Genomic DNA, 27,258 nt, shown 5'->3' with positions numbered 1-27,258 from the left:
CTCTCATTTTTATCAGATACTGTTGTCTTCCAGTTGTAAATACCTGGAATTCTCCTGTGTGGGCAGACCTTTGTTGCAGTGGAGTTATGCTGAGGGCTGTAACAGGTAATGCCAGGTGCAGCCCATCAGACACCTCCCATTATATTTTCTGCACACTTCCAGCTTTGAGAAGCTGGTTGGGGTCACTGGATTGGTTCCAAGTACAAAGTAGAAGACAGGAAAGTCTAGTGCATGTTGGGAAGCGTATAGTATGTTTCCACCTCATTCAGAGGGGCTGTGGTGCTGGGAAGCCATTTCTATAGAGCTGCTTTGTGAAAGGAAGTTGTATGTGTTTAGAATGGCTACATGTATATATAAGAAAGGTAACTGCATATGCCATAGATTTGTGTATCATAAACATGTATGTCATAAGCAAATTTAATTGGGGGATACAACTGTCAGTGCAGCTATGAAGAATCCTCTGAATTCACTGTTGCAAGCATGTTGGTTGGCAATTTACGTATTAGCTCCAGAGGGAAAGAATTACGTCTTTAGCAGACAGGTGATGAGTCTTGGTACATTTTTGTGAGCCTAATCGATCTTCTCCTGTAATCACTAATTTTATCCCACCCTGCCTGTCCCCAAGATTTCCAAATGGAGTGCACTCAATCTTTTAAACATTCTGAAATGGGCAGTCATAGTCTGTCATCCTGCAGACAATAAATTTCCACTGACGATCCCTGCATGAAAGAGAGACAACAGAGAGGTGTTAGTGAGCCAGAACTGCACAAGATGCTATACAAGTAACAGTAACTTTATACCAGGTACTGGTATGGCAAGAAAAACATCCGTCTGCCATTAATTGACCTTCATCTGAGTGCTCTGTGTTTTCAAGACCCAAAAGAACATTAAATATGTGTGATAGTTACAATTCCCTTACACTCCTTTACAAGATAAGAAAATCAGCTCTCTGAATAAGTAGGTCTCTGAAGACAATGAATCCTGATGGTGATCAGTCCTGAATTGACTTTTAATCAGTGACCAAGAGGAAAAGGATAATTCTGTCAAAAGTTATTGTCATGTCATACATTGTTCAGTAATGTGTAAAAGGTGAATAGTACTTGGGTGATTTTAAGCTATGTCTAAGAGGGGAGTTATCCATACAGCAAATATTGATTTCTCACCCTTGATCAAATCACATGTGAGGAAGAGTAACATTTTTGAATTTAAGGAGAGTTTGTGCTCTTCTCAGTTTGTGATTGGTATTCTCTCTCAAGAGAGCGATAGGAAACCTAACAACTGTTAGTAGGAAGCCTGACTGGAGCAGTGGGATTCAATAGTGGAGGCCAGTGATTTAGTGTCCAATAGTCACAACAGGCTACAAATTTAATTTCCTCTGTAGCTTATTGTGCATTAAATTTTCCTTTGACAGATAAGCATGAGATCAGAGGATGAAATACGGTCCTGCTGTGAAGAGAATGTTGAATTTAAGCAGCTTGATACTGACTAACTTGAATTTAGATCCAAACTACAATCCTTGCAGATGACAGTTGTCATTTATATTGATAATGGCTAGTCCTCCAAGAGGTTTCTGAAAGTTTGAATTCTGCTAATAGTGATGATGTCCTAAAGATGAGGCATAGGATGGGTAATGTTGGTAATGAGTGATTTAATAGGAGTTTGCATTTTAAGACCCCTCCACCAAACTGGTGCCAGACTGCTGCCTCTTGGGAATGTGCTGAGACCCCCTGAGCCCAGATTTTGGTATTAACTGTGCTCAAATGGTGTCATTGACTGGGTGACTCTGTCCTGGAATAAGACTAATTTGACTATTAAGCCCTGTAGGTATACATTTTGTATCTACCCTGTAGGTATAAAATGTCTCACTGCAGCTTTTGTTAACTGAGGTTTTTTAACTGGAAATTTACTGTGCTGCTAAGCTACAAGTTTATCCTGAGGGTCATTTGGAACTGGGTCTGTGTCATGCTCATCAGCAAGTATGATGCAACAGTTATATAGTTTGGCTTTGGTTTTCTTTAGATCTTTCCTAGATGTTTTAAGTTGTAATTTCCTTGTAAAATTGTTACCAAAGGTTAATGAAATGCAAGATTCATTTTTAGGTTTATTTTAAGAATGAACCTTAAAATTATTTGGTCAATGTGCATGCTTTTCAAGGACAGTTATTACTCTTTTGTTCACTAAGTTACCAAGAGAGATAAAAAAATAAAGAGGATATCTTTGTGGAAAACAGAATTATACGGTCAAAGTTAAGGTCTGCTAAGATAGCACCCATTGTCAGAGAGACGTTTAGCTCAAAATCTTAGATCAAGTAGGTTTTCTAAAATAGGACGTGAAATTAAAAGTCAAGCTCTTTAAAAGAAATGTATTTTAGTCACCTGAATTAATATTATGCTTTAAAATACTGGAACAGAATTATTTCTGAAGCTGTCATTTCAGCTTGGATTTGCTGACACTAGCATATATGTACATGGTTGATGCATTTATGGCATATTACCATTTTTTCTCCTTTTACTTGTGTTTGAATTCAAGCATACATGCCCAGCTTCTCAGGATGCAGGCAATTACTTTGTACTATTGCTGTTGTGTGCTTAATTCGGTAGTTATCAGCCTGTTTCAATTTGTAGATCTCCTAAAAGTTTACCAATGGGGATGCAGATGCCATCAGGAATTGCCTTATGAATATATCTGAACTTGCCTTTGCAGAATATATCTGAACTTGCCTTTGCAGATCTTAACACCAGTAAGTAGGTGTCATCCCCTCCCAGTTGCTAAATTAATGCATTTTCCTTGGCATTGGGAATCAATATTGAACTGTCTCTTTAGCTTTCCAGCTGTCATGTCCTGTCAGATTTGAATTTTTGATGTATAGAGAAATTTCTTTTATCTCCAAATATTTTTGAATAATCTGTTTCCAATTAAGTTAAAAAATTCTGTGAATTCTTATTCAGATTGAGTTTGACAAAATCCTCTTTCACTGGTCATATGAAACATATTAGGGACCTTAAATACCCTATAATTTAGCTCAGCTGAGCTTGGTGGATATCCAGCTTGTCTGGGTATTTCAAACATACTTTACTGTTGGGGTATCTGGCTGTCGATTTGTTTTTCAGTGATGATGTCTGAGCAGTTAAGAAGTAACTGGCTATACAGATGACCCAAACAAATGGAGCAGAGAACAGTTTTGTAAAAGAAACGAGCTTATGACAGCCTTCATGTGCTATTTTAATACTACATAGCAAAGGACAAGCTGTGGCTCTTTCCAAGAACACCTGGTAATTCCCACCTTCCTGTCCAATGTACTTGCTGCAGGTTGGGTTGTGAGTGTTCCAGTAGTGCTCTCTGGACCAGGAGACTGTTCCAACCAGATCACAGCCACCTAACAATGCTCCACCAGAAAGTCATGCCATCATGACCTGGCATGTTTCAGAGCTCAGGCTGAAGGTATTATGCTGTTCGGTTTGTGGGTTTAATTTTGGAAGCTATTTTGCCAAGGGTTTGAAATGTGCATGTGTATGTGGGCAGTTTCAGTTGTTTACAGCCTTCTTCAGATAGCCCATATCCTTCTCTGAAATTTGACTGTATCAGTCTGTCTGATACAGATACTGCCCTTTCCTGCAAATGTTCCCTTATTTATGTCTTTAGGTCATCCTGTCTGCATCAGTGTTATCACCACACTCCTGAATGGGCTCCCAGAGATACTTCAGGCCTTTTCTAATTCTTTCCAGCTGCTTTTGTCTTGCTTTATAGACAGTTGTTTTCTCCTTTTGACCCATTTAAAATGAGACTGGAAAATGTAAATAGTAACCACATCTGAAGTCTGTTCTTCCCAAACAAGCAGTTAAAACTTTTGATAATAACTACAAAAATAACTCTTTCATTCTTTCCTGCTACACAGGCATGGAAACTCACAGACAGTGATTACAGAAGCGTTGGTGGGGATAGCATCATTCTAAACTTTCTTTGTCCTTTGCCACAAGCATCACATGCTGTCTCAAATATCCTTGTATAAACAGTGGCCTCACTGATGCAATGTCTTAGAGAGTAGGAAGGGAAGATATGATTTCTGCAAGTTTATTGAAGAAGTCTAAAAATACCTACCTGTTTGAAGTGATTGGGAAAGTTTTAACTGAAATACGTTCAGAGGCTTTTTCTTGCCTCTTGTTAGCTCAAGAACATTGTCCATATGAACTAAATAGTAGGGACACAAGTTTAATGTGCTTGAAAAGAGGAATTAAAAAATGTTCACAAAAACAAGTGGAAATGTGCATGCTCCAGGCAGGCTGAGATCAGAAGACCTTTTCCTGCTCCTATTCTGCTTCATGAGCTGCAAAGAATCATTAAGGATGGCAAATTTGCTGACTTTTGTGATTCATCCTGCTCAGGAGGAGTGTTACAGCCTGAATGTGAATTCTGAACTGGTGTAGCAAGATTTTTTTTTTCACTTCATTCTCTTGGCAACACAAATGGTTTCTGGTTGTTCTGAAAGCTGAGGACCAGAAAGTTCATTGGTACAGAAAACTTTTCAAGTTTGCAATTCGTAAAATATTTTCTCTGTAGTTTCAACCTGCTAATGTTGCAGGTGTATGACTGCCACCAGAGCAGAGATAGGACAAAGGTGTGCTGGTGGCTTCTTCCTCTTCCAGGCACTGTGGTCCTGTGAGGACCTTTACTCCCAATGTACATTCTCATGACGCTGCCTTTGCTCCAGTCACCCCACTGCCACCCTCTTCTGAAGGCTGCCTTTAGCAGCCAGAGACAGCAATCTGCTCAGAGGCATAGGCTACCTTGGCTGCTTTGCTTTCCAGGCCTGTCTTTGTGGATTCCAGACATCCACATGCGATGGAGTCTGGATTCCAGCTGCAGAAGAATGCACTGTCTGCATTATTTCCCCTACTCTCTGCCACAACCATGAGGAACAAGGATTAAGGATAGCACTGGGAAATATTTAAGATGAAAAGCTCAGAACGGGGCTGTCCCTTATGACCTTGTAATTTCTTTATCTAAAGCAATAAATAGATACCATTGAGTCAAGTATCTATGAAAGTTATTCTTCCACTTGTTGGAAGAATTTGCAGACATAGCTTCCATTTGGTAATGAACAGGATAATGTATTTTAGCCAGGAAATTATAGTTATGGACCTGTAGCGGTCTTACAACATGTTGTCATTCTGGAAAAGCCTCCTTATTTTAGGTTGAGGGATCCCTATGGTGAACTTTGGCAAGCTGAGAACATTACAGTGACAAAAGCACTTTGGCTGCTTTGAGTGTTATTAGAGAGCACTTGAAATATTGATGTCATTAAATTCCCACTTCTCTCTTCTCTCCCCCTTCTCATGTAGCCCATCTTGGCAGAGCATTGCAGCACTCCTTACCTTGCTGTCTGTATTCTGCTTGATAACAAAGGCTTTAATATATTGGGCTGAAGTGCCAAACAAAGGACATCAGCAAAGAAATAGCTCACTATTGATGAATTAGAGGGCAGCTTAAAAGAATCAAGATCCCTCTCCCACAATCAGGTTTCAGTGACTGCTCATACTCTTCTTAAACCTGCTCTGTTAGGATCTGTGTAGCCCTAGGCAGACTACAGTGTGGGATTTATGTTAAACCCAAAGTTTAAAACTTTGCAGTTGTGCATAGTAAAAAGGGAGAAACATTCCTTTTTAACTGGACAGAACAATTGTGAATCCATTTGCATGACTACAACTTTAATAGCCATAGGGCCTCTCCCAAGAGGACTAGCAAATGCCAAGAAATGACCAGAACTGATCAATAAAATGTAGTTAACTCATTTTATGGAAAGGGATCAAGGTGCATGGCACAGCCTGAATTCCTGGAGTGGCTGGAGTCTGTTAGAATTGTGTTGAAATAGACTGGGCAGTTTAAAGCATTCACATCGCAGTTTGTACGGTATTAACTTTGCATGCTGGCAGATTCCCTGCGTCTCTGCAAAGAAAAGTGGACCAAAATAGGTCCCTCATTCCCTGAAGGCACAGGGTGTTTTTACTGAGCTCAATGAAATATGCTCCAACTAGAGGTAGGTGAGAAAGCATACAGAAGATCTGTTGCATTTGGTGAAGGTCAGATTCAGCCCAACCTACCACTGCTGTATTTTTCACTGCTCAGATGGACATGGCAAATGATCCCCATTAGCATGCTCTGCTCCTGATGCACGACTCTGGACAATGAATCATATGTACTGTGAACTTTGGTCCCCAGAATTCCTAGTGCTTTGCTAAGTACCACAGCAGATGGTGTGTAGCCATGCTCTGTTGGAGGGAAATAGAAAAGACAGGCATTTTAAAGTTTCTAATGAAACATGTGAAAAGCAAACCTGTGCACAGCAGAGAAAGTTGTGGTTGCCCCACGGATGTAATAGTCGTAAGTGTACATCATCATGTCCATATCTTCTCCATAGTGTCCTGGATATTCTGTTGTTAACCTTTACATTAAAGAAAAAGAAGATAATATAATTTGGCATCTTATAGAAGAGTCCAGTTGAATGACTACAATTCAATTAGTAGATTTCTCCTGCGTCTTTGAAAGTTCTTGTTTCTTAACAGCACTACAAGATGCAGTCTCACGAGACTGCCTTTCTCCTCTATGCCACTAATTCAGGTAGCTATTTGAATAAAATTCAGCAACTTTACAACAGTTAAGAGCAAAGTGCAGTATTGGAATATATGTATATATATCTGCAGCTCTGGGATAAAAGCAATCTGAACAAGAAGATAAAACTTGTCTACTACTTATGTCTTTATTGCAGGGATTTGCTCCAGCAAATTTTCCTCTTGTGAAACTCTTTGGTTTGCAGCTGTAGACCGCAGTAAATGTTGCCAAGTAAGACAACACTAAGCATTTATCCATGTATGAATTGTATTAAGTGAATGTAACAATTAATCCATTACTCTTTGTTCTTTCCTCTCTGTGCCCAATTTATAATGTAAAAATATGGGCCTGAACAGTATTTGTGCAGTGTAATTGATCTGAGGACCTCAAAGTGCTTATTCAATTATTAACCAAATTAAGATTGCTGCTTCCCTGGGAAATAGGCAAGTAATACTGCAATTCATTTTACACATAATGAACAGATTCAGGAAGGGGCTGGAAGCTTGACCAGTACTTTCTGTCAACATTATATTTGAAGTCTGAATGGAAGCCTGGCACTCCCTGTATTACACCATTTTACATGGGTGCTCCTACTGGAGTTGTCAGCCTCACTATGAAACAGCAAAGAGAAGCATCAGGTTCCCCATGAGGGAGATGCTGAACCTGTGGAAATAAACAGCCCAGCTCCTGTTGAGACTAACAGGGTTAAGACACATTTACAGAAATCCTGGCAACCTTTTTCTGACTTAATCCTGCCCAGCAGCAGTACTTGAATGATGCTTGAAGGTGATTGAAGCACATTCCAGCCAGCACTCATGCATGTTTACATTTTGTTAACTCAGTAGAGTCTAAGCACAGGCTTAAATACTTTACTCACTAGGAATATAGTTTTTGGGATGGGTTTGAGCTTTTATTAGGTGCTTTGGGTGTATTTGGAGCTCAAATCTATAACTGCTGGAGAACTCAGAAGCAGAAAGTTTACCTGAAAACTGAGGTACTCTGGGCTATTAGGTTGCTTTCCAGGTCATGCTCAGCTTTTGAATGGGAAAGATCATTCAGTTAGAACATCATTCCTAATAAATCATTTTTCCTTAACAAATGAAAAATGTGTCTGCATATGAAACTCAAGCATGACCTTATAAGACCCTCAAGTCTAATCAGTCAACTTCTTTGAATATATCTTGTTCTCATGCTTCCTTTCCTTTGGCCATGAAAATCATCACACAGATTCTGACATTAAAGTACAAGGACACCCATCTCAGAGTGTGTTTGGAAAGCAGAAAGTCAGGCCTGGTCACAGTGTCTGTTCTCTGAGTTCTGACCAAGGACACACAGATGTGCAAAGCCCTTGTGGTGCTCTGCCATTGGTAAGAAATAACAGCAGTATTTCACAGGTCATGCAGACTAGGAGAAAGAGAAGAAACCATGAACACTGCTCACTCAGCCAAAGGAGAGTGCCCATATTTAGTTTACTAATTTGAAGCCTGAGTGTCTGATTGTGCATGTTCAGAAAATTCAGGGTCATAGAAGGTTTTAAAAATGAAGACCAGCTATGGACCAGCATTTAATTTTGCATTCTCCCATCAACTCCAGGTTTTGACACTTTGTTTAGCTACTATTATGAGAAACCTCTAAGACATGTGTTTATATATGTTCTACCAAATGTGTTTCAGAACATCTGTATTTGGCACTCAGCAAGGAAAATGTTCTGTAATCTTGACCAGTGGTATGTGCTGGGCAGATAAGACTGTGCACCACACAAGGTTAAAAAGCTGCTTTTTTCTCTACTCAGAAACAGAACTGAGAGTCAGTTCTTTGAACTTCTTTCGTGGGCCTCTCAGTTGAAAAAATAAATCTGATGACAAACTTTTGAATTGCTGTGGTCTCACAGACCTTTTGCAGAGGCATGCAGTGTTATTCTGAAGTGCAGTGTGAGTCTTCATTTAGCTTCCCTCTCTTTTCTTTCTGACTGCTGTCATCTTCCCCTCCCTCTGTATTAACTTCTCCACATCACCATGCAGCCTCTTAAGGCTCCTCCACTAAGAAATGTTCAAAAAGCAAATCTATGCAATCACCAAAAATAAATTATTTGGGGACTTGAGCTGCTCTGGAAGTGTGTCTTGTTTCATAGGCAGGTGCTTAGGGGCTACTTTTGTTCTGAAGAGAAGAATTATAAATAGTGCTATGACAGCATCGTTCAAGTTCACATGAGTCTGTGTGGTCTGTCTAATTAATTTCTCTTTGATGATTGCTGTACTCATTTCTGAAACTGTTTCCCTAAGCCCATGCATTTCAAGGTTGTCTGGCTTGCACCGTGTTCTTTAGAAGGAAATGCAATTGATCATCCATGTAGCAGGGCTCTGTGGTATGTCCCATTCCTTTTCTATTATCTCTATTTTTGGAATCCTGAGGGTAATTTACACAAAATGTGTCTGCACTTAGAGATGCCCTTGTGTTTAATGCATAGGGATAATCAGTATGTGGTTTTCTCATCATGAAAGGGAGAAAGGTCATTTAAGAACCCATTGAGGGCCTTCCCAAAGTGGTCTGCCTGACACAGGACAGTGGTTCTGTCAGTTTTTGTTGTAGCTTGGTCTGTACCCTTATTATCAAGTACTTAACTGAAAATGTTAAATGTTTTAGTCACTAATGAATACCAAGTGCATATCAACTTGTGAGCAGCCTACCATGGTCCTACAGACACATAATTTATTTTCTGACATGGTAGCATTTGTGAGCCACGTGTGGCAATGTATGGTTTGTACCCAAGAGGAGTGACAAAATGAGTGTGAGACACTTTTCCCCTTAGTTACTGAGGATTTGCCAGCGCATGGGCTTTTCAGGTGGGAATAGCCATCCATAGTAACCTTCACAGTGCCCTGTAAGCACTTCTGGCATTGAACTCATAGAAAACAGAACTGGGCTAGAGGAGAAGTGAGAAACCTGGGAATTGCCAAGTATCCAAAGTTGCTGCTGCTGTTTGGGGTGTTGTATGACCAAGCCAGGGTGCCTGTGGTTCCTGAGGGGGTAGGTGACAGGGGGCCCCGGAAAGAGGCTGGCAAAGCAGCTGTGAGAAGATGTGTGTTATAGCAATTGTGGTCTCTAGGCACTGAGTAATTTGTAAGGCTGAGGGGTAGGGGCCAGCAGGGTGCATCTAGTAGAATTGTTTGTCAAACCCAGATACACACACAGGTGTTAAGTTTGGGGAAGGACTTGTAGGGGAGAAAAGAGTAATGTGAGACCTTTAACAAGTGGTAGTCTTTTCAGTCTGTATGATCTGTTTGCAAGAAAATACAGAAAACAGGAACTCTTGTTCAGCTTTTCAAATCTACTTCTGGATAGTACCAGGTGTATGATGTTTGGGCACAAGAGACTTGAAGCACCAGTGACATTGTTGAGAGAGGAGAAAGAAGGGAATTCAGTGTTCACAACTGGGAAAGGAAATCTTATGATAAGGGGTGTATGTAGTTTGGCCTGTGAGCAGGAAAAGTTGACAGAAAAAGGTATTTTCATAATGGCATTTTTACCTAGAATAGTGTTGATGTGGAATGGTTTATCTTTTCAGTGTTTTACATTGCTCCAACCATCCCTACATTTTTCTGATGTATTTCACTATAATCATATAAATCTTGCTCAGGGTAGGATATGTACTCAAAAAAGGCATTAATTCTTTACCAGGGTTACTGTTGTTTTTATTTTAATCTGAAAACAGCTGTATGTTTATTTTCCATGGTGAAGAATTGCTATGGTAGAGATTAATAGAAAACACAGAGTTACTCATTTAGCACTGAGAAGAAAGTTTTGTACTAATCTACAGTGATCTGTGGCACTCTTTTCACAATTGACTTCAGAAATAGTTATCATGAGTCCATTATTTGCCAATAAGAAGATCGTCACACTGGTAGCCTTAATATGTACAACCTGCTGATTAAAGAAATAAATGAGAACTGGGTATGCCTGGCTTTCAGATGCCATGCAGACAAAAGAAATTAGTCTTTTAAAGTATGAGAGATAGTCAGTGGTAGAACAGTTTCTGTCTCCAATTGTGGAGTATACTTATTCCCTGATCAAAAGTACATGATTTTGGAATGTCTTACGCTGTTCACTTCTTGTGCAACTACAATGCTAACAAGATGAATGGCTTCTCTTTAACCTTCATTCCCCTCTTTGTGGCTGAACTCTTCCTCAAACAATGCCACAGCCAAAAGAAAGAGCTGTTTCATTTTAAGAGGAAGACATAAGCTTTAACATTAACTTTCTGACATTTGAGGACAAGGAGTGTCTCCTGACATTCCTTACTTTATGGGCTTACTTTCAGGTGTTGTTTACAAGTGCTTCAAGAGTATGTCTTTCCTAAAGGAGAAATTTTGTTCAAGAGCCACAAGCCTGCAAGTTACATTCAATGAACATCAGAATTATATGCCTCTTTAATCAATTTGAACTCTTCCTCCAGGTGGAAGACAGAGGTCATCTGCTTTAAAATATGCATCCTAAGCTGAAAAGCCAAAGAAGGTCTTAGTAAGCTGTCTACAGAAATTCCAGCAACTGCTCTGAGTACAAATCCCAGATTGCCAAGCTGCCAGGGAACTAGAGGTGTCCTGGAGCTCCTCTAGAGATGAGAGGCTCTCTTGTGTGGCCATGTCATGTGTTTTGGGATTGAGTTCAGGCTCCAGGCTCTGAGCCCATAGATTCACACAGACACATCACTGCTGCTGTGTTCCCACTGTGTTGCACTGAAAGCCACATACCCTTCCAGGGTTGAGGAGCCACAAGGCCGGAGGCTGGCACAGTGGGACCAGAGCTCTTCCAGGCCTGCACGAGCTTGTGTAGTGCAGGTACAAGCAGCAGCAGAGAGCTCAAGGCAACTTGTGCCTGCTCCTCAAGAAATATATGTCCAAAATAACTTGGCCAGATTTCCAATGTCAGATCAAATGTGTTTCTCCTAAAATGTCTCTGGAAGATGGTCCTGCCAATTGAACTTCAAGGTTGTATTTGATGGGTAATAGCTAAAAAAAAATTTAAAAAAAAAATCATCAACCTCCCCCAGCAGTAAAATACCTTTTTAACAATGGAAAAGGAGGAGAGGGGAATTGGGTTGTCCAGAACTACATGTTTCCATGACATCTATTCGGTGTTCACCTCTTGGATTTGTACCTCTGCTACTGGTTATCTTTGAGAAACCTGCATAGGATCACATCATTTACAATGTGTCTTGTGTGGCAAGTTGAGTCAGGAAAACAAATAAGTGCTTTAAACTCCATAACTCTTGGGAAATGTAATTGTTGCCTGGACAGTGTCACCATGACAGAGAACAGCCACAGCTCCAGACAGACCTTCTGGCATTTAAACTGCTCGTTGTTTCAAGAAGGGAAACAGTCATAAACAGTCTGCAGACTTGGGGTTGCTCTGTGACATGTGTTTGCTTTTCAGAGTATGGAGTCAAGCTTTAGTTTCCTGGCAAAGAGAAAAATTGGAGCTCTAATGGGACCACTTAGTGACACTGTCTCTGCATCTGTGATAAATTTGCTTCCTTTGTGGTGCAAATCAGTAGCATTCCCTAGCCAGGTAAAGTAAAGGGAGTTTTTCTGCCTCCTGTGAGGAATGTTAATTATTTTCAGTATGTTAAAAATGTGCAGAATCCATGACAAGTCTTGTCATAATGAAGAGGGAAACTAAGTACTTGTAAAAAAAATTAGAAAGTAAGTGCAAAACTATGAGACTGGAAAAGATTATTAAATTTATTTTCAATATGAGCTTACTGCAGAGGAAAGCTGGGAATTAATGGTGAGAGGACTAGCTGAAACAGAACTACTGGGTTCAAAGATAAGAATATAAATGCTAACAAATAAAGTCCTTCCACATGTATTTGACTTCAGTCATTTTATTAAGTAAAGTGAAGACAAAGCATTGGTTTCAGTCAGCATGATGATGTTATAAATTTGTATCCCAACAAATACTAGCAGTTGTCAAAAAACACAGGGATATTCTAGGTGTAAAAAATAGGGCAAATTCTAACAATTCTGTTGCATGGCTCATGCACATAAGGAAAACCTGTCTTTATTCATTGTAGGGTCATCTCACTTCAGGAGGAATGTAGTCCTGAAGCAGAAGAGACAAGAGAAACCATACATAAGGATCAGCTGGTTTACTGCTTTTATATGTACCAGAGAGGCCTGTATGGAGACAAGTGGAAGAGGAAGGAATCAAATACTCAAGGTGAGAGCTAATTTGAAACAGTTTTGTCACACCTCAATATTGTCAGTTTTCTTTAAAATGCATTTCTGTCCACATCTGGTTTCATACTTAAGGATACATTACACATTAAAAGTCAAGGCTGCTGAGAAATTCTGCAGTGTGGATTTTCTTTGAATATAGATTTTCCTGTCTAATGATCCACAAAGTACCACCATCATTGCATACTTTCCTGGTACTACTTTTCCAGTAATATTCATATACTAATGAAGTAGTATGTTTCATGCCTTTGCATGAAAATAAGCCTCTCCAACCAAAAAATAGGAGTCAGCAGCATGTTGATTGGAAGTTCTCCACTGTTACTTTATTTACAATGAGTTCCTGGAACAGAACAAATACTATTATCGTTTGGGGCAGAAGCTGCAATAAATAATGATACACTACACACACACATCTTTGTTGTGTCTCACATGCATATACAATGTGAGGTCTTACTCATGGTAGCCCAGAACTAATTTGCAGTTTGTTTGGAAAACATATTCTTCCTGTCAAGTGCATGCTAACTATTGCAAGATACAGACCAGAAGTGTGATGTGTGAGCAAAGTCTTGTGACAATAACTTGGAAATGCCAAGGAAAGTTATGTTGTGAATGAGATCTCCTGGGCTTAGGGGACAGGAAGTTTGGTTTCGGTACACTGAAATTTAATAACTCAGACAAGTCACATCTGTGACTTTATGAGTAAAAGTGAGTCCAAAGTATGGGGTTTCACACTCCCCTGGTGAAGTTCATGTTGGCAACTACCAGTACTTGCCCAGAGTACTACTACACCGTCTAGGCAGGGAAAGAGAGTAAACCAGAAAAGAAACCATTCCTAGCTGATGATAGAAAAGAGACCGCTGTTTTGGAGGAGGAGAGACTTTATCTGTGTGGTGTGGGTCCTCCAGTAAAAAAGTCCTTCTATGTGGGACTGCAGGATAGCTCTGGTGGAAAAGGACTTCAAGAAGTCTCTGCGACAGCTCTCTGCTCCAAACAGGGTCAACCACGGGGTCAGACCAGGCTGCTCAGCTTTTATTTGGTTCAGTCTTGAAAGCCTCCAAGGACCGTCAATAGGCAATCTATCCTCATAGAAGAAGCAGTTTTCTTTACATCCCACTGAACTGGCAGTCAGTCCTGCCCTCAAGCATGTCAGCTGCACCCCCCAGTTTGGCATCATATGCAAACTTGGCCAGCATGTGCTCTGTTGCCTCCTCAAGATCATTGATAGAGATATTAAGCAGGACAGGCACCCAGGCAGGGTATCAACCTTTAACCACTGCCCTCTGAGCCTGTTAAACCATTATATTTTAACCCATCTAGTTGTCTGTCCTTCCAGACCCTAACATCCTAATTTGGATAACTGTATGTGGAAATAGCTTATATACATACACCTTGCTAACTATAGAGGCAGAATGTTTTTTTAATGAACCCATAATCACAAACTATGCACCAGAAGCTTTTCACAAGCCAGTGACACAGTTTCCTATCAGCCAGTGACACAGCTTCCTACCAGTTTTACAGCTCTCCCCTCCCAGAAGAATGTGAGTACATAGGATTTCTACCCTCCTAAGAGGGAAAAACGCTTCACCTGCTTTTGAAATGCTGCCTTTTCTGCATGGAACTGCAGGTCAACTACATAAGGCTTTCTTTCTAAGCTCAAAAATGGAGTGTTGTCACTGTTGGAAATAGAAGGGCAGTATAGGAGTCTGTACACAGCTGAGATGAAAACCAAAGACTCCAGTAACCTCAAACATTTTCATTAGGATTTGCCTTACTCTGAATGCCAACTTGCAAAGCAGAGACAAAGCTGTTCTCAGTTGTCAAGACAACATCTGAGGGAAGTAGAACTGTCAACAATAACAAAAATGTCAGATTTCTGTTGTCTCTCTGAAAATGTATGCAATATTAGAGGAGTACAAGAGATTGGAAGAACTGCTTAAAAGTCTGAGTTTCCCTCAGAGGGAAGAGCCTGGGCAGGTATGTAAATAAGCCCCCAGATAGGGAACATACACAGGCAAAGTCTGCTGGAAAGGAGGCAGAAGAATGTTCAGAAGAATGTTCAAAGATTTTGTTACACAGTTCCTGTAATTTAAAGGCATTAAAAATAATAATAATAAAAACATTTATTTTCCACCTGGCTGGAAGGAGACTGAAGGATGAAAAGCAAGGCAGTGCTGTTGTGTTTGGCCGGTAGCCAGCCAGCCAACAGGCACATAAACAGTTTGTATGTATCTCAATGGGAAGCCTCCTTCAAAACTGAGGTGTGGAAAAAGGTTCAAGCACAGGTTTACTTTTTTCTTAAATGTAGACAGGTTATTCTTTGTATCGCTGAAAATAGCTAAATTTAAGCTGAATGTAACCCTGGAGCATAAAATGATGGCTTCTCTTGAACAGAATGGACAGGAGAAATACAAGCTGCCTCTACAAAATCTGCTGCTGTCTTTGGTTTTAATTTAGAGAAACCACACCTGTGGTGCATTTTAGAGAAACTGGTAAGCTTGGGATTCGCAGCTCATTTTTTCACAGTCTCCATTAAGTCGCCAGCACTATTTGTGATATTCTGCTGAGACCACGTTTTTCTTCTGGGTTTATGATCAGTGGCTCATTTTGACTTTGATCTTTAAACATTTTTGAGAGAGAAAGCATAGTCATATGCACTACTAATATTTTTTCTGGGGTAAGTGGTAAAAGTTCAGTCTTGTAAGTCATTGTTGCACAAATGTGTAGCACAGAGATGCTCCTACTCCAGTAAATATGCTGGATTTATAGTAGGAAAATATCACTCCACTTTGGAGACTTCTGTCATGGTTTCCAGCACAGCTTGGCTGATGCTGATCCCTAGACCTGTTCACTGAGGGCCAGCTACTGCGTTGTGCTGTTCAGTGTAACTGCACCCTTATTCTTTCCCTTAGCCTTGGATCCTTAAGAATCCTGTGGCAGACTGGAAATAACATGCTTAGCTCCATAAAACACAGTTAACTCTTTTTCAGACACGGTTTCTGACAGGTCAAGCAGCCAAAGGCATTGATAGGGATTGTTGGGAGAAAGAAGATCACAGGTTTGGTGTCTGCTTGAACTCACCAGCAGGAATATGGGCACCTCCGGCTATAGCGGCAGCAGTAAAATTGCCATTCACGGTCCAGCACTGATGGAAAATACTGACTCTGGAAACCAGCCACCAGCCCATTGTTTGAGCAGGTTTGATACCTAATAATGAGGGTAAAGAGGAGAACACAAGGAAAACATGGTATTAGATTCCTTGATAGTTTCAAGCATTTCTCAAAACAGCATCAGCATTTTTGACATAGAGTGCAAGTTGAGGGTTTGACTTTGTGCTGAGAAGCACTGTTTGCACTTGCTGTGTATAGAGTAACAATTTTCTATAAGAAAGCAGCAGTAGTTAACCAATGTCTTAGCATTTATGTTGCACTTAAAACTATTTAATCTGGCTAAAGTATTTAAATCATTCTAGTATGCTTACCAGGAAAGAAGATTCTTCTGGTGTTATTATTCTCAACTGTTTACAAATCATAAGACTGACTTCAAAATAGTCCATTAGTATTTTTGTCTATGACTGTTGGTATTTGAGGATTTGGGTTTTATTGAACTAATCTTTTCAACTACTTCTCTACCACAATAAAAAAAAAAAAAGCTTGAAAGCTTGAGAAGCTATTTGTAAAAAGAAGTTCATTAACTTTTTTAATTGCTTGCTTTCACAACTATGTCTCTAGGAGAAGGGATTATTTATTAAAAGCATTGGCTTATGATGAAATCATTATTTGATAGCAATCACATAGTGAAAACTGTGTTTCAGATGTTACATAATTTTGAGAGTCACACAAAGTTTATGACTGGATTTTCAAAAGAAAAATATGCTGCTTCATGTTTTCTGTGTGCTCAATAATTCTATCATACCTGTGAATCACTGCCTCCAGGCAGAATAGACATGGTCTCAAAGCATGCATGCCTCTGTCTGCACACCCTTCAACACTTTAACACTGATACCCAAAGTAATTCAAGTGGTAATCAGTTTGAATACCTTGCTTCTTGGAGACTAAAGACAAGGAGCCCATGAAAACAGACAGGTCAGTGGTTCAGCTATCTGGCGCTCATTCTCTCTAGCACCCTCCTGGCCTCACTGTTTCCCTATCCTGAAAATTATAGGAATGCTGTTTCTTCCATCAATTTTCCTTTTCTTTCTTTTCCTTTCATCAAGGAAAACCTGTAGCGAACTTTCTCTGCGATTTCTTAAAATCAATTACAATGATCTATCTGAAAGACACTTTCAGAAGTAACTGTATGTATAACAATTACCAAAAATCTCCCTTAGTTTCATTTAATGACCTCATAATTTATTCTAAAGACCTGAAGTACCCAGAAGGGAACACACATCATCTAGCGGAGTTTAGTGTTTGGAAAGTCATTCACTTGTGCACAGGGGTGTTAGTGCTTGCAAAGACAGCGTGAGGCTGAAGTATGCAAATCTGAAAAACTGATCAATTTTGACCAGTGCAGGGATGAATTTCCGTGCCTAGTTTTCAGCGTCCATTTTTGAACCGAAGGGTCTCTTCTCTGTCTCTTCCCCTTCGTTCTGTTGTTCAGACAAGAGTATTTACATTTGTTTGTGTCCCTGTATCTCCCATGCTGATGGGGCCACAGTACTTGTTGTGCTTTGTGAGACTCTTTCAAGGACCTTCAGAATTCAGTTGTGATGGGGACTCTGAGTTGCCATGGTATCACACCAAGTATGGCATTCTGGCTTTCACTCAGAGGATTTCAGCAGGGGTTTGATAGGAAGTTGTTCTGATTTTTGGCTCATAGGCCATAGGAACATACAGCTAAGACTCTGAGTAAACATATTGGATAGCTGCAGATGATTGGTGTTATCCTGATGGAAGAATGGTTGATACACAGCAGTATAGGGGTTGGTTCTACCTGTTGCAAAATGAGCATTAAACTGTGTAAAATAGCAACAAATTTATGCCTCATCTTCCATCTCTCTCCCTTCCTATCTGCATTTGCACTGCTCAAGTCCTCATGCCCCTGGGAGATTTTTTAGCTCTTTTGCATAGGTGCAATGTTGGGAGGACTTTATTTCTCCATTTCCTTGGCATTTCCTCTCAGAAGCTCAACACTGCCCTGCAACTTCCCATCCTCACTGATCAGATCAACGTCTGATATTCCTGCTGACTTGTCTTTGTGGGAGGTTCTTCCTTCTTTTCTCTTCCCACCTGTTGACATTCAGTCTGAGAAGTCCTGTACTCTTTGCCTTTGTCCTATTAAAGTTTTTATTTTCCTGACATGTTATATGTTATAAGTAGAAAAAGCTGCCAATTTTTTTTAAAAGCTTGCAGAGTGTACAGGTTGGACCAGTTGCTGCCAGGGTGGAGTTCTAACTGTTATTGTAAACACCAGTCGTTTTCCTTAACTACTCCTTATGTATCAGTACCGCCCTGCCTAAAGCCAGGTTGATGGCCCTTCTCGGACAGTGCAAGAAGAGACATTGGAGTACATGCAGATAACCTCAGACCCAGAATGCAATGAGAGACGATCCCCACCAAATTTACCAAAAGACCCCAAAAACAATGAGCCAACACAGAATTAAGAGATCAAAGTGATGTCTGGACGTGAGGAGCAAAGTACAGAGCCTGCAGAGATGCTGACACCTTTGTTTGCCCCTTGCCCTAGCTAAGAGGCCCTGGCTAGAGCCTAGACCCTGGGAGGCAACCCCAAAAGTTGTAACCCGGTGTCGGGACCCTCAGCTTTGTTCCCTAGTGGACAAAGCTGCACTTTCCACTTCCTCCAAGCCCATTCCTGGGAGACCACGACAGTGAGACTGCAGACCTGTTGAGCCTCCCAACCTTGAGCTGATCTCTTTTAATAAAGGCATTAAAAAGGAGATTATTTCATTATAGACGGTAATAAGATGATTGGCTCTCGCAATTAAAAGATAACTATTGTGTAAATATTAAGAAAAGCTTTAGTGATGTACAGTTATGTTACAGTAGTTTAGACGTCCTCTGTTCTCCCCATGGTTCCCTTCCCCCCCTCCCGTGTTGAGACCATCAGACAGCCGGGGTTGTCTAGGACAGAAGCTGTGCCACGCACCCCTTGCATGGGGCAGCCGGGAATGGAAAAGCTTGGTGCATAGGGGGTGTGGCATGGCAACACCTGATCTCCAATCAAGTTACAAGAAAGCAGTCTCCACCGATAAATGGCAAAGAAGAACTGACAGACAGACTTTGGGAGGAGCCAGAGCTGGCTGATGCAACCCCCAGGGGTATAAAACACTGGGCATCCATCTTGAAGATGAACTGGCCATGTGGTATCTATGATGGCAGTTCCCAGTACTGCAGCTTTTTCCTTATGTAGTCCTTTGTTGTATTTTTGTCAAGGTTTAATAAACCTTTTTAAATTTTCAAAGTGAGCCATTGTTTCTCACAGGACACATTATTTTCTACTAATATAGTAGATGCGATGGAAAGATTCATTTTGAAAGAGATGTCACTCATGGACTTCTCTCTGTAGTGAATTGAGAAACAAACCTAGCTAGCAAAACACTCATATGTTTACATGCACTCATATTTAAGTACCAGATTTTAGGAAGTGTGGTTATTTTTTATTCTGATTCTATCTTCTCATGATAAGTTTGATTAAAAAATATAATTGGTGTTGCCTTAAAAATTAGTTTCCTAGATGAAAAGTGTACCTGGACGTAAGTAATGTTTTATAATTAAATTGCATTTTTGTTTTAATGTAATTCAAAGTAAAATTTGAAATACATATTAAAGGCCATATTCGATTCTCTCTGTTTCTGTCTCATACACAAGGTCCTGTAATCTTTTATTCGAGCTCAGTATTTGGTTTAACAAAACCAAAAGATAATAGTGATGTTGAAGTACTTTTCTTTAGCTTTGAGATAATGTAAGATTATTTGCTGTAATCTTTCTAGCTTTCAAGTAAAATCCAGACACTCCTTCAAAAATGAAGAGATGCTCTCAGAACTTGGAGTGCTTATTTGTGAGGTCATATAACATATTTCCTTCCCTTTTTTTTTCCCAGCTGACCACTTTCCTACAAGAAGAAAGTAATTCTTCAAGGGAAACAAACAACCCTCCTCACACACCTTTTCAGTCAGTTGCTCTATGCACTAATCTGAAAACAACACTTAATATATCAGATTTTTTTCCTTCTCTGTTGAATTCACTACTCTTGAATCACAGCAAATCCTGAAGTAAGTAGGGTGAGTAGAAACTAGTGATTCAGGAACTTGGATTTATAGCCAAGTCAATATTTTTTTCACAAGACCCACTCTTTAGCACTTTTACTATAAAGGATAGTTGAGTATTCAGAATTAATCTTACCGGGTTCTCCTCACCCCTGAAATCTTGACATTGCTAAGAAGAGAAGAAAATGCCTCTTAGAAGGTGAATGCAGAAGAACGTGAGAAACTGGCTGGGACTGTGTGGGATTAAACTTGGCAGTGGGTAGGTTTTCTTTTTCTAGTTGGCTCAAGTTGCCAAGTGTGAAGAGTTGTCTTTTGGATCTGGTACTGGGAGAAGAGGAGGCGAGCTGGTTGGTGGGGGGGAGTGAGAAGATTGGTGGCAAAGATCAGGTGCTCTTGGATGGGAAATTGCCCTTGCCTTGGGTACAGGTGTGGGAAATGTCTGCAGCATTCCATAGAAAGTCTTATTCTGGGAGGACTTCTGTGTAGCAACAGGGATATGGTATCTGAGACATTCCTGGCCTGCTGTGATTCCTGTGATAAACCTCTCCTCTGCCAAATATTCTTCTGAACTGGTTAATGAGTGTTGTACAGCTGAGCTCTGTCATGGCATGCAATCAAAGCATGCATCCATGTTACAGATTTAGTTCAGGTCAGAACTGCTTTTGTTCTTCACTAGTGAGCTTTCATCTGTGAGACCAAAAAAGAGCTGGTGTGAAACAAACCCACCCAAAATGCATATGTGAATTTTGGATCCGTGCATTACCTGTTTCACCCTATAGTTCCTCTTAAATTGTGCCATGCTATGTGTGAACATCAGTAATAATCTCGGCAGCCAAGCGTGTTCCTCATTGGCTCAACAGACTGAATACAAACACTGCTTACAAAAATAGAATTGTTTTGAGTAATGGAATCAGTTTTGGTGACACTTCAGACTTACGCCTCCACCTTAATTTTGCTCTTTGCTACATAAAGCCCCAGAGTGTTGTGCCCCACCTAATGCTGGTGCTGTGTGGGAAACCTCCCTCTGAGGCCCCCTGTTCCTCAGCTACATCAGCACCATGTTATCCTGAGGATGAGAACCCAAAGAGGAAGCCTGTTCATTACAAATCTGCTGAGGGAAGCCCAAGTTAAGCTGCAGGAAGTAGTGCTGTTAGAGAATGCACTGAATTCCTGCTGCACTGACTGGGATTATGCTCCCTGAAGCCCTCTAGAGCCATGCAGAGGCTGACACACAGCTCAGTGGGCACCAGATCATGCTGCATTGAGGGTGATTTGTTCCTAATAACAGAGTAACATGAGAGTGTCATTCCATGTCCCTGTGGAGGAGAGGCCCTATACTGCTCTCCTGAGTTATCTTGGTGGTATGTCCTCCCTCTGTGTAATTGGATTAATTGTGTGATGAGAGCTAATTCAATGGTCAGTCTGTTACAGGTGAATGGGCAGACATAATAGGTTGAGGGCAAGCTCAGGACACTTGCAACTCTGGTACCCAGACAGAGGGAACAACTTTTATGTGTTTGATTAGGCCACATCAGTCTCCAGAAGCCAATTTTTCAAGGAGTGTTCCCTATCTGTTGTGGTGTGCTGAGACGTTGTTATACCACATGCCAAAGGCAGCCCCTGTAATAATATCTTCAGCAATATTTTTTTTCATTCAGGGGGCATTTATGACTTATTGTTTTCTCTCTGACCAAGGGAAGGCTGTTGCAGTGTGATGTATTTAATTCCAATAGAAGGCAAGGCCCTTTTCACTCTGGTGATTTCTTCTTGACAGTAGCTGACGAGGCCTCCTTTTCTACAGAAACATTCCTCTTCTCCTCAGATGCTCCCTCTGGACTCAGTCCATTGCAGCTGTGCTAAATGGACTTGAAGCACTAGTCCATTAACATAAACTTAGGGCTCTGAAGAAAATTAACTTGCTTGTGTAGATAGCACAAATGGGAACATTTTCAAAGAGCAGCTGGATTATTGGGTTTGGGTAATATAATACAGCCTCAGATCTGAAATTGGGGACTGGTTGGAGATTGGGAACAAAAATAGTTCCTACTGATATACCAAGGTGTGCTGCCAGAACCTGAACAGGAGGATCCTTTGCTCAGTAGTCTGTCTTTGCACCTAGTTTGTGGGCAAAGGAGGGAGAGAAAGGGAGTGGAGAGAGAGAATCTATATATCTGTTTTTTCCAAGTCCCATCTAAACACTTTCTCAGATGTCTAAACAAGGAAAAGAGGCAATAAACATGGAGTAAATAGCTCTTGGCTGGAAATCCTTCTCCTTTTTGCTTTACAGCTAACTGGGAGTATAATGAGGATATGGCATGGTTTCATTTGTATCATGTGGGGTAAACCAAACTTATTTTACTGGAGGGAAGAGCTGTTTGTCTTCACTTGCAAGCTTTTGTTCCTTTGTTTGTGTGAACCCTGTCTTTTGGTATGATAGTTTTCGGCAAGAAAAATAGCTTTTATTAAAACCCTTGTTCAGAGACTTGTCTGTAGAGACAACTCTGTAGTATTCAACAAACCAGTGAAGAACAGTCTCACCCTCAGTCATTCAGACCTTAGGTGGTGAAATATTGAAACAAGGTCAAAATTTCTATAGTACAAATGGAGATAAGAACATAAAATTTGTGCACCCTGAAAAGATAGGATTCTTTGAGAAGCTGCAGCATAAAAATTAGAAGGAATAGAAGGACTCGAGGACTTCTGCAGTAGAAAGACTGCAGAATCAGGGCATGCTCTGGAGACTTTTCCCTACTCCAGACATGAGGATTTCCAAATTATCCAGGAACTGGTTCTTGCTCCCAGTTGCTGTCTCTCTTTTGAATATCATCTTGGTTAGCAGATAGTTAACCTTACTCTGAAGAAGTAAGGTGTTAAAACAGATTCAACAAAGTCTTTGCACATGTACTTAACTTTAAAAATATTCAGAGATTAATGAGGCTGAGAAGGCATTCCTGATCATCTGATCCAATCTATTGCCACAATTTCCCCTTTGAGTCTTCTAACAGGTTCACAGGCTTCTTCTGTCCGTTCAGCAAAGCACAAATGCACATAATCTCTTCAGAAGTGCATGAATATATATGATTAACTTCAGGGATGCATTTATGCAGTGAAGCACCGTAGTTAGATATATTCTGAAATGCCACTAGGTAATTCTCGGTAGAGGTTAGAAGGGATTGGTCTTCATGAGTCTGCTTGTGAAAGAGATGGGGTGCCCCAGAGAGTACTCTGCCTGTTCTCTCCATTGACCCTGGAAGAAGGCAAAGGCCATAAACTAAGCATTATTAAGCATTAGATGCCTAATGTGGATCTGTGTCATTGTCCTCTTTCTGTTGGATAGTTTTTTCATATTTGAAAGATTGTAAGTTTTATGGTTTCATTATCTAAATCTGTATAATCCCTAGTGTTAGTGAAAGAAGTAAATTTACCAGGAAGCTCTGCCAGTGGTTCCCTCTTGCTCCCAACTCTCTTATCCCTATGGTCCCACTATCCATTTCTGTCATTTTGTCCCAAATACTGAAGGCCAAAGAAAATTATGAATTGGAAACTCTTTCTTCTCTTTTATATTCCCTCGTCATTTTCTCTCCTAAGCTTGTTTTTGTTTACTGTCTTTTCTAAAGAAACCTCTCTTGAGTTTGTCTCTATTGTGCAGCTTTGCAGCAGTCAGGAATGGTAATTTGAAAATCACCATTTGAAATTTGAAATGCCATAAGCATAATATGTCAAGGGTTATTTGAATTTGGTGTTTCTGCCAGACTAGATTTCCTGACTAGAGTTCTGGCTGAGAAACCAGAGGGAACTCAGAGAAGAGCTGCAGGTATGATCAGTGCTTGCTTAGGACTGTTGGAATACAAAACCTCCAGAGGAGAACTAGAAGAATGGAGACATGTTCAGCCTGAAAGCAAAAGCATGGATGAAGGTGTGTGAGTGAGAGAAAGGCATAGCTGCTACCTATTATTAAGTAAAAAGGATTTTACAAAAGATTCAGCGAGCTTGTTCTCATTGCTCAGTGAAGGTAGGGAAAAGAATAAAAAGCCTCAATTGCAGCAGAGTAGCAGCCTTTGACACTGGCTCCCACAGCATACTCCTGAAAAAGCTGGCAGCCCACAGCTTGGACAGGTGGTGGAGTTCACCATCCCTGGAAGTGTATAAGGACAGACCAGATGTTTACACTCAGTTGACCTGGTAGTGTTCAGTCATAGGTTGGACTCAATGATTTCAAGTCTTTTCAGACCTAATTGATTCTGCAAAATTTTAGCAAAAACTTGGCAGACTTGTAGTTACTGGTGGTACAAGCAGTTGAGCATCACTGGATGTGGTGTGCAAGGTGAGACAAAATAGTCTGTGAGACAGAGCTGAAGAAGGAATATTTTAGTCCATCCTACAAGGATGGGAAAATGTACTAGCAAGTCCAGCAGAGTGCTGTGTCAGCTGAGCTGAGAATGACATATTGCTCACCAACAGATTGGTTTGTTGGGAGATCAGCAGGGAAGAGAGTTGGCCAAACAGGAGCTGTTGGTACATATGGTGACTCATATTTGGGATCCCACTTGATTATTGCATTAATCTTTTTAGAATTGGGGATGGCTTCAAATAGCAGTGAGGTGGATGGGGAAGAGAGAGAGAAGAGGGACACCTATGAGAAGTAAGAATGCCAAGAGAGAAGGCAGGATTCTCAAACCTTCCTCAGGATGTATCTGTGCCATCACACTAATTTGAGGCTACACTGGCCTACACTTTCACTCCAGTCACTGGGCTCTTGGGCAGCAGTGTTGGCATTACCAGGGATGTGCTTCCATGCTGCAAGCCTCTCTCCATGAAGCACTGTTGATAGAACTAGCTCAGCCCTGGGGGTGGAAAATTGAAAACTGCAGAATCCAACCAGCATTTATGGAAATGGCCCAAGTAACTACGAGCACAATTTCACCTTTGCAAAATGGGGAGGGAGGGAGGGAGGGAAGGAGGGAAGGAAGGAAGGAAGGAAGGAAGGAAGGAAGGAAGGAAGGAAGGAAGGAAGGAAGGAAGGAAGGAAGGAAGGAAGGAAGGAAGGAAGGAAGGAAGGAAGGAAGGAAGGAAGGAAGGAAGGAAGGAAGGAAGGAAGGAAGGAAGGAAGGAAGGAAGGAAGGAAGGAAGGAAGGAAGGAAGGAAGGAAGGAAGGAAGGAAGGAAGGAAGGAAGGAAGGAAGGAAGGAAGGAAGGAAGGAAGGAAGGAAGGAAGGAAGGAAGGAAGGAAGGAAGGAAGGAAGGAAGGAAGGAAGGAAGGAAGGAAGGAAGGAAGGAAGGAAGGAAGGAAGGTCTATGCAGAGTAGGCAGAGAAATGTAAGGATGTTGGACTGCAAAGGTAAGCTAGTGAACAATTACTAAAATAACTCCAAAAACTAGTAAAGGGAGAGAAACTGAGATAAACAATTAAAAAGGGGTTGAAAAAGAAATACAGAGAAAATAAAGGGTTTGCTATAGGAAAAAAAAAAAGTAGGCAACAAAGAGGACAAAGTGAAAAGATTTTTTTAAGAGGTAAAGGAAAAAAGATTCAGATAATACACCGTGGATGTAGTCATGCTGAGCATACCGAGCGCAGTGATGAATGGATACATAGCAGACGAAAATGTTCTGTATAGACTTATACACTATCCTGTTTGTGAGAAGTGAACTTGAGCAATTGCTGCCACGGAGTTTTAGAAAGTTAAAAAATAAGTTTATTTTGAACAGAAAGAAATGTCTAATTCAAAATTATTATGCAATACATAGAAATTGCATAAGTATATTAAAAATGAAGAAGTTGTCCAGGATTATCACAATGTGTTCTTTCTGCCTGTTTTGCAGCTCTCACCCTTTTTTTCAATTCTTATTTCAAAGTTAAACATAGGGTCAACTGTTTTTTCCCTTAGCAATTGCATCAGCCATAGGCATGTGTCACATGGTAAATGAAAGAGTATGATTAATTCAAAACAAAATTTTGAATCATTTAAAAAGCAGAAACTTCATATTTCATTGCTAACCTATTCCCATATTAAAAAATCCAAAAAATCACATTGCAATTTCTGGGACAAAACCATTTCAAATATTTGAAAATACTCATTCCTGCATGCATTTCATTCTGTCCAAAGAATATTTCCATCCCAGAGTTGTCCAATACTCTGTTTCCCATTTCATTAAAAACCCCAGAAAATAATTAAATAATGGGTATTCTGCCCAAATATTAAATGCTATACATATTTCCAGAAATTATTGTCTCCACATTATGTGATGACCCGTGCCTCCAAGGTTAATGGAAAATGTCTAGCTAAGCAAACTGATGCTATTAGGGAATTAACATGATCTTCTGCTATCACCATGCAGATATATGTGCCTCTGTCATCCCTTGTTAATGTGGATTTTTGGCTTCTGTAATAACAGCACAACTAGAAAACTGCATTGGTTTATGCTTAAGCCAAAAAGCTTAGCAACAAAAACACAAAGCAAAGAGCCAGTGCAATACAAAGATTATTTTTCCTAGTGATCAGAGTGTGAGGATGAAGTGAGGAGTTTTGCAATTTGTTTCCCAGTTTAGTCACTGATTCAATGTGACTTTTCAAGAAGGACTTTATGCTCTCCTCACCGTAGGTGCTTGCCTCATTTTCCTCATCATTGAAACAATAGCAACACCAAACCACTTCACAGCTGAGGTTGTGAGTGACCGAAGGACACTGACACCCTCCAGCAAGAAACTGCTACAGAGAAGACAAATGTGATGCTGATCAGCTCTAATGCATTGTGATTAAAGAGTCTTAAGGCAGCAAAACCTGCTGGTTATCATGGCATTCATATGCATTTGCATTGCTCTGACCAAAGTATTAGGACCCACATTCCACAGGGGTTGTCAGGGCTGTGCCCTTCAGGGATGGCTGGGGTTATCCTACCATTCGGTTCCCGCCCTGTTGATCTCTTCCCACCAGCACTCTGTCGGCTCACCGAGGCTCTGGGATGCTGGCATGCAGGCATAGTTCCACAGTCTGTCAGAGCCTTCCTTCTTGCTGAAGACACTTCTGACGGCCACGATCACCTGCCCATGAGGGCACTGAAAGTTGAAACTTTGCCGGTACACATTGACCCATTCATCATTATCTCCATAATTATAGGGACCATAATAATAGTCACTGTACTGGCCCCATGCCACAGTCACCAGAGGCAGGAACACACAGACAAGGAAAATGTCCAT

The 27,258-nt window shown here is 40.6% G+C and overlaps 1 protein-coding gene across 1 annotated transcript; it reads right to left on the bottom strand.

The window, feature by feature from the left end:
* Positions 1-652: 652 nt before the first annotated feature.
* Positions 653-27,258, bottom strand: DPT (dermatopontin). Its single transcript, XM_054628224.2, has 4 exons — positions 26,960-27,258; positions 15,918-16,043; positions 6,332-6,439; positions 653-719 (listed from the first exon to the last, which is right to left on the bottom strand). Exons 1-4 carry the CDS (start codon positions 27,256-27,258, stop codon positions 653-655), a joined length of 600 nt encoding a protein of 199 aa, XP_054484199.1.

This window comes from Agelaius phoeniceus, chromosome 2, assembly GCF_051311805.1.
Source record: "Agelaius phoeniceus isolate bAgePho1 chromosome 2, bAgePho1.hap1, whole genome shotgun sequence".
In the NCBI taxonomy this organism is placed as follows: domain Eukaryota; kingdom Metazoa; phylum Chordata; class Aves; order Passeriformes; family Icteridae; genus Agelaius; species Agelaius phoeniceus.
Note: the sequence above shows the minus strand (reverse complement) of the source record. Positions and strands in the feature narration are given on the sequence as shown.

Bases quoted from the DNA above. Each gene is read 5' to 3' on its own strand.
- DPT (XM_054628224.2), bottom strand. From the start codon at position 27,258: ATGGACATTTTCCTTGTCTGTGTGTTCCTGCCTCTGGTGACTGTGGCA. The intron at 6,440-15,917 runs GTGAGTTCAAGC...TTTAATGTAAAG, and splicing joins AGGTGCCCATATTCCTGCTG to GTTAACAACAGAATATCCAG. The intron at 720-6,331 runs GTTTGCTTTTCA...TCTTTCATGCAG, and splicing joins ACTTTCTCTGCTGTGCACAG to GGATCGTCAGTGGAAATTTA.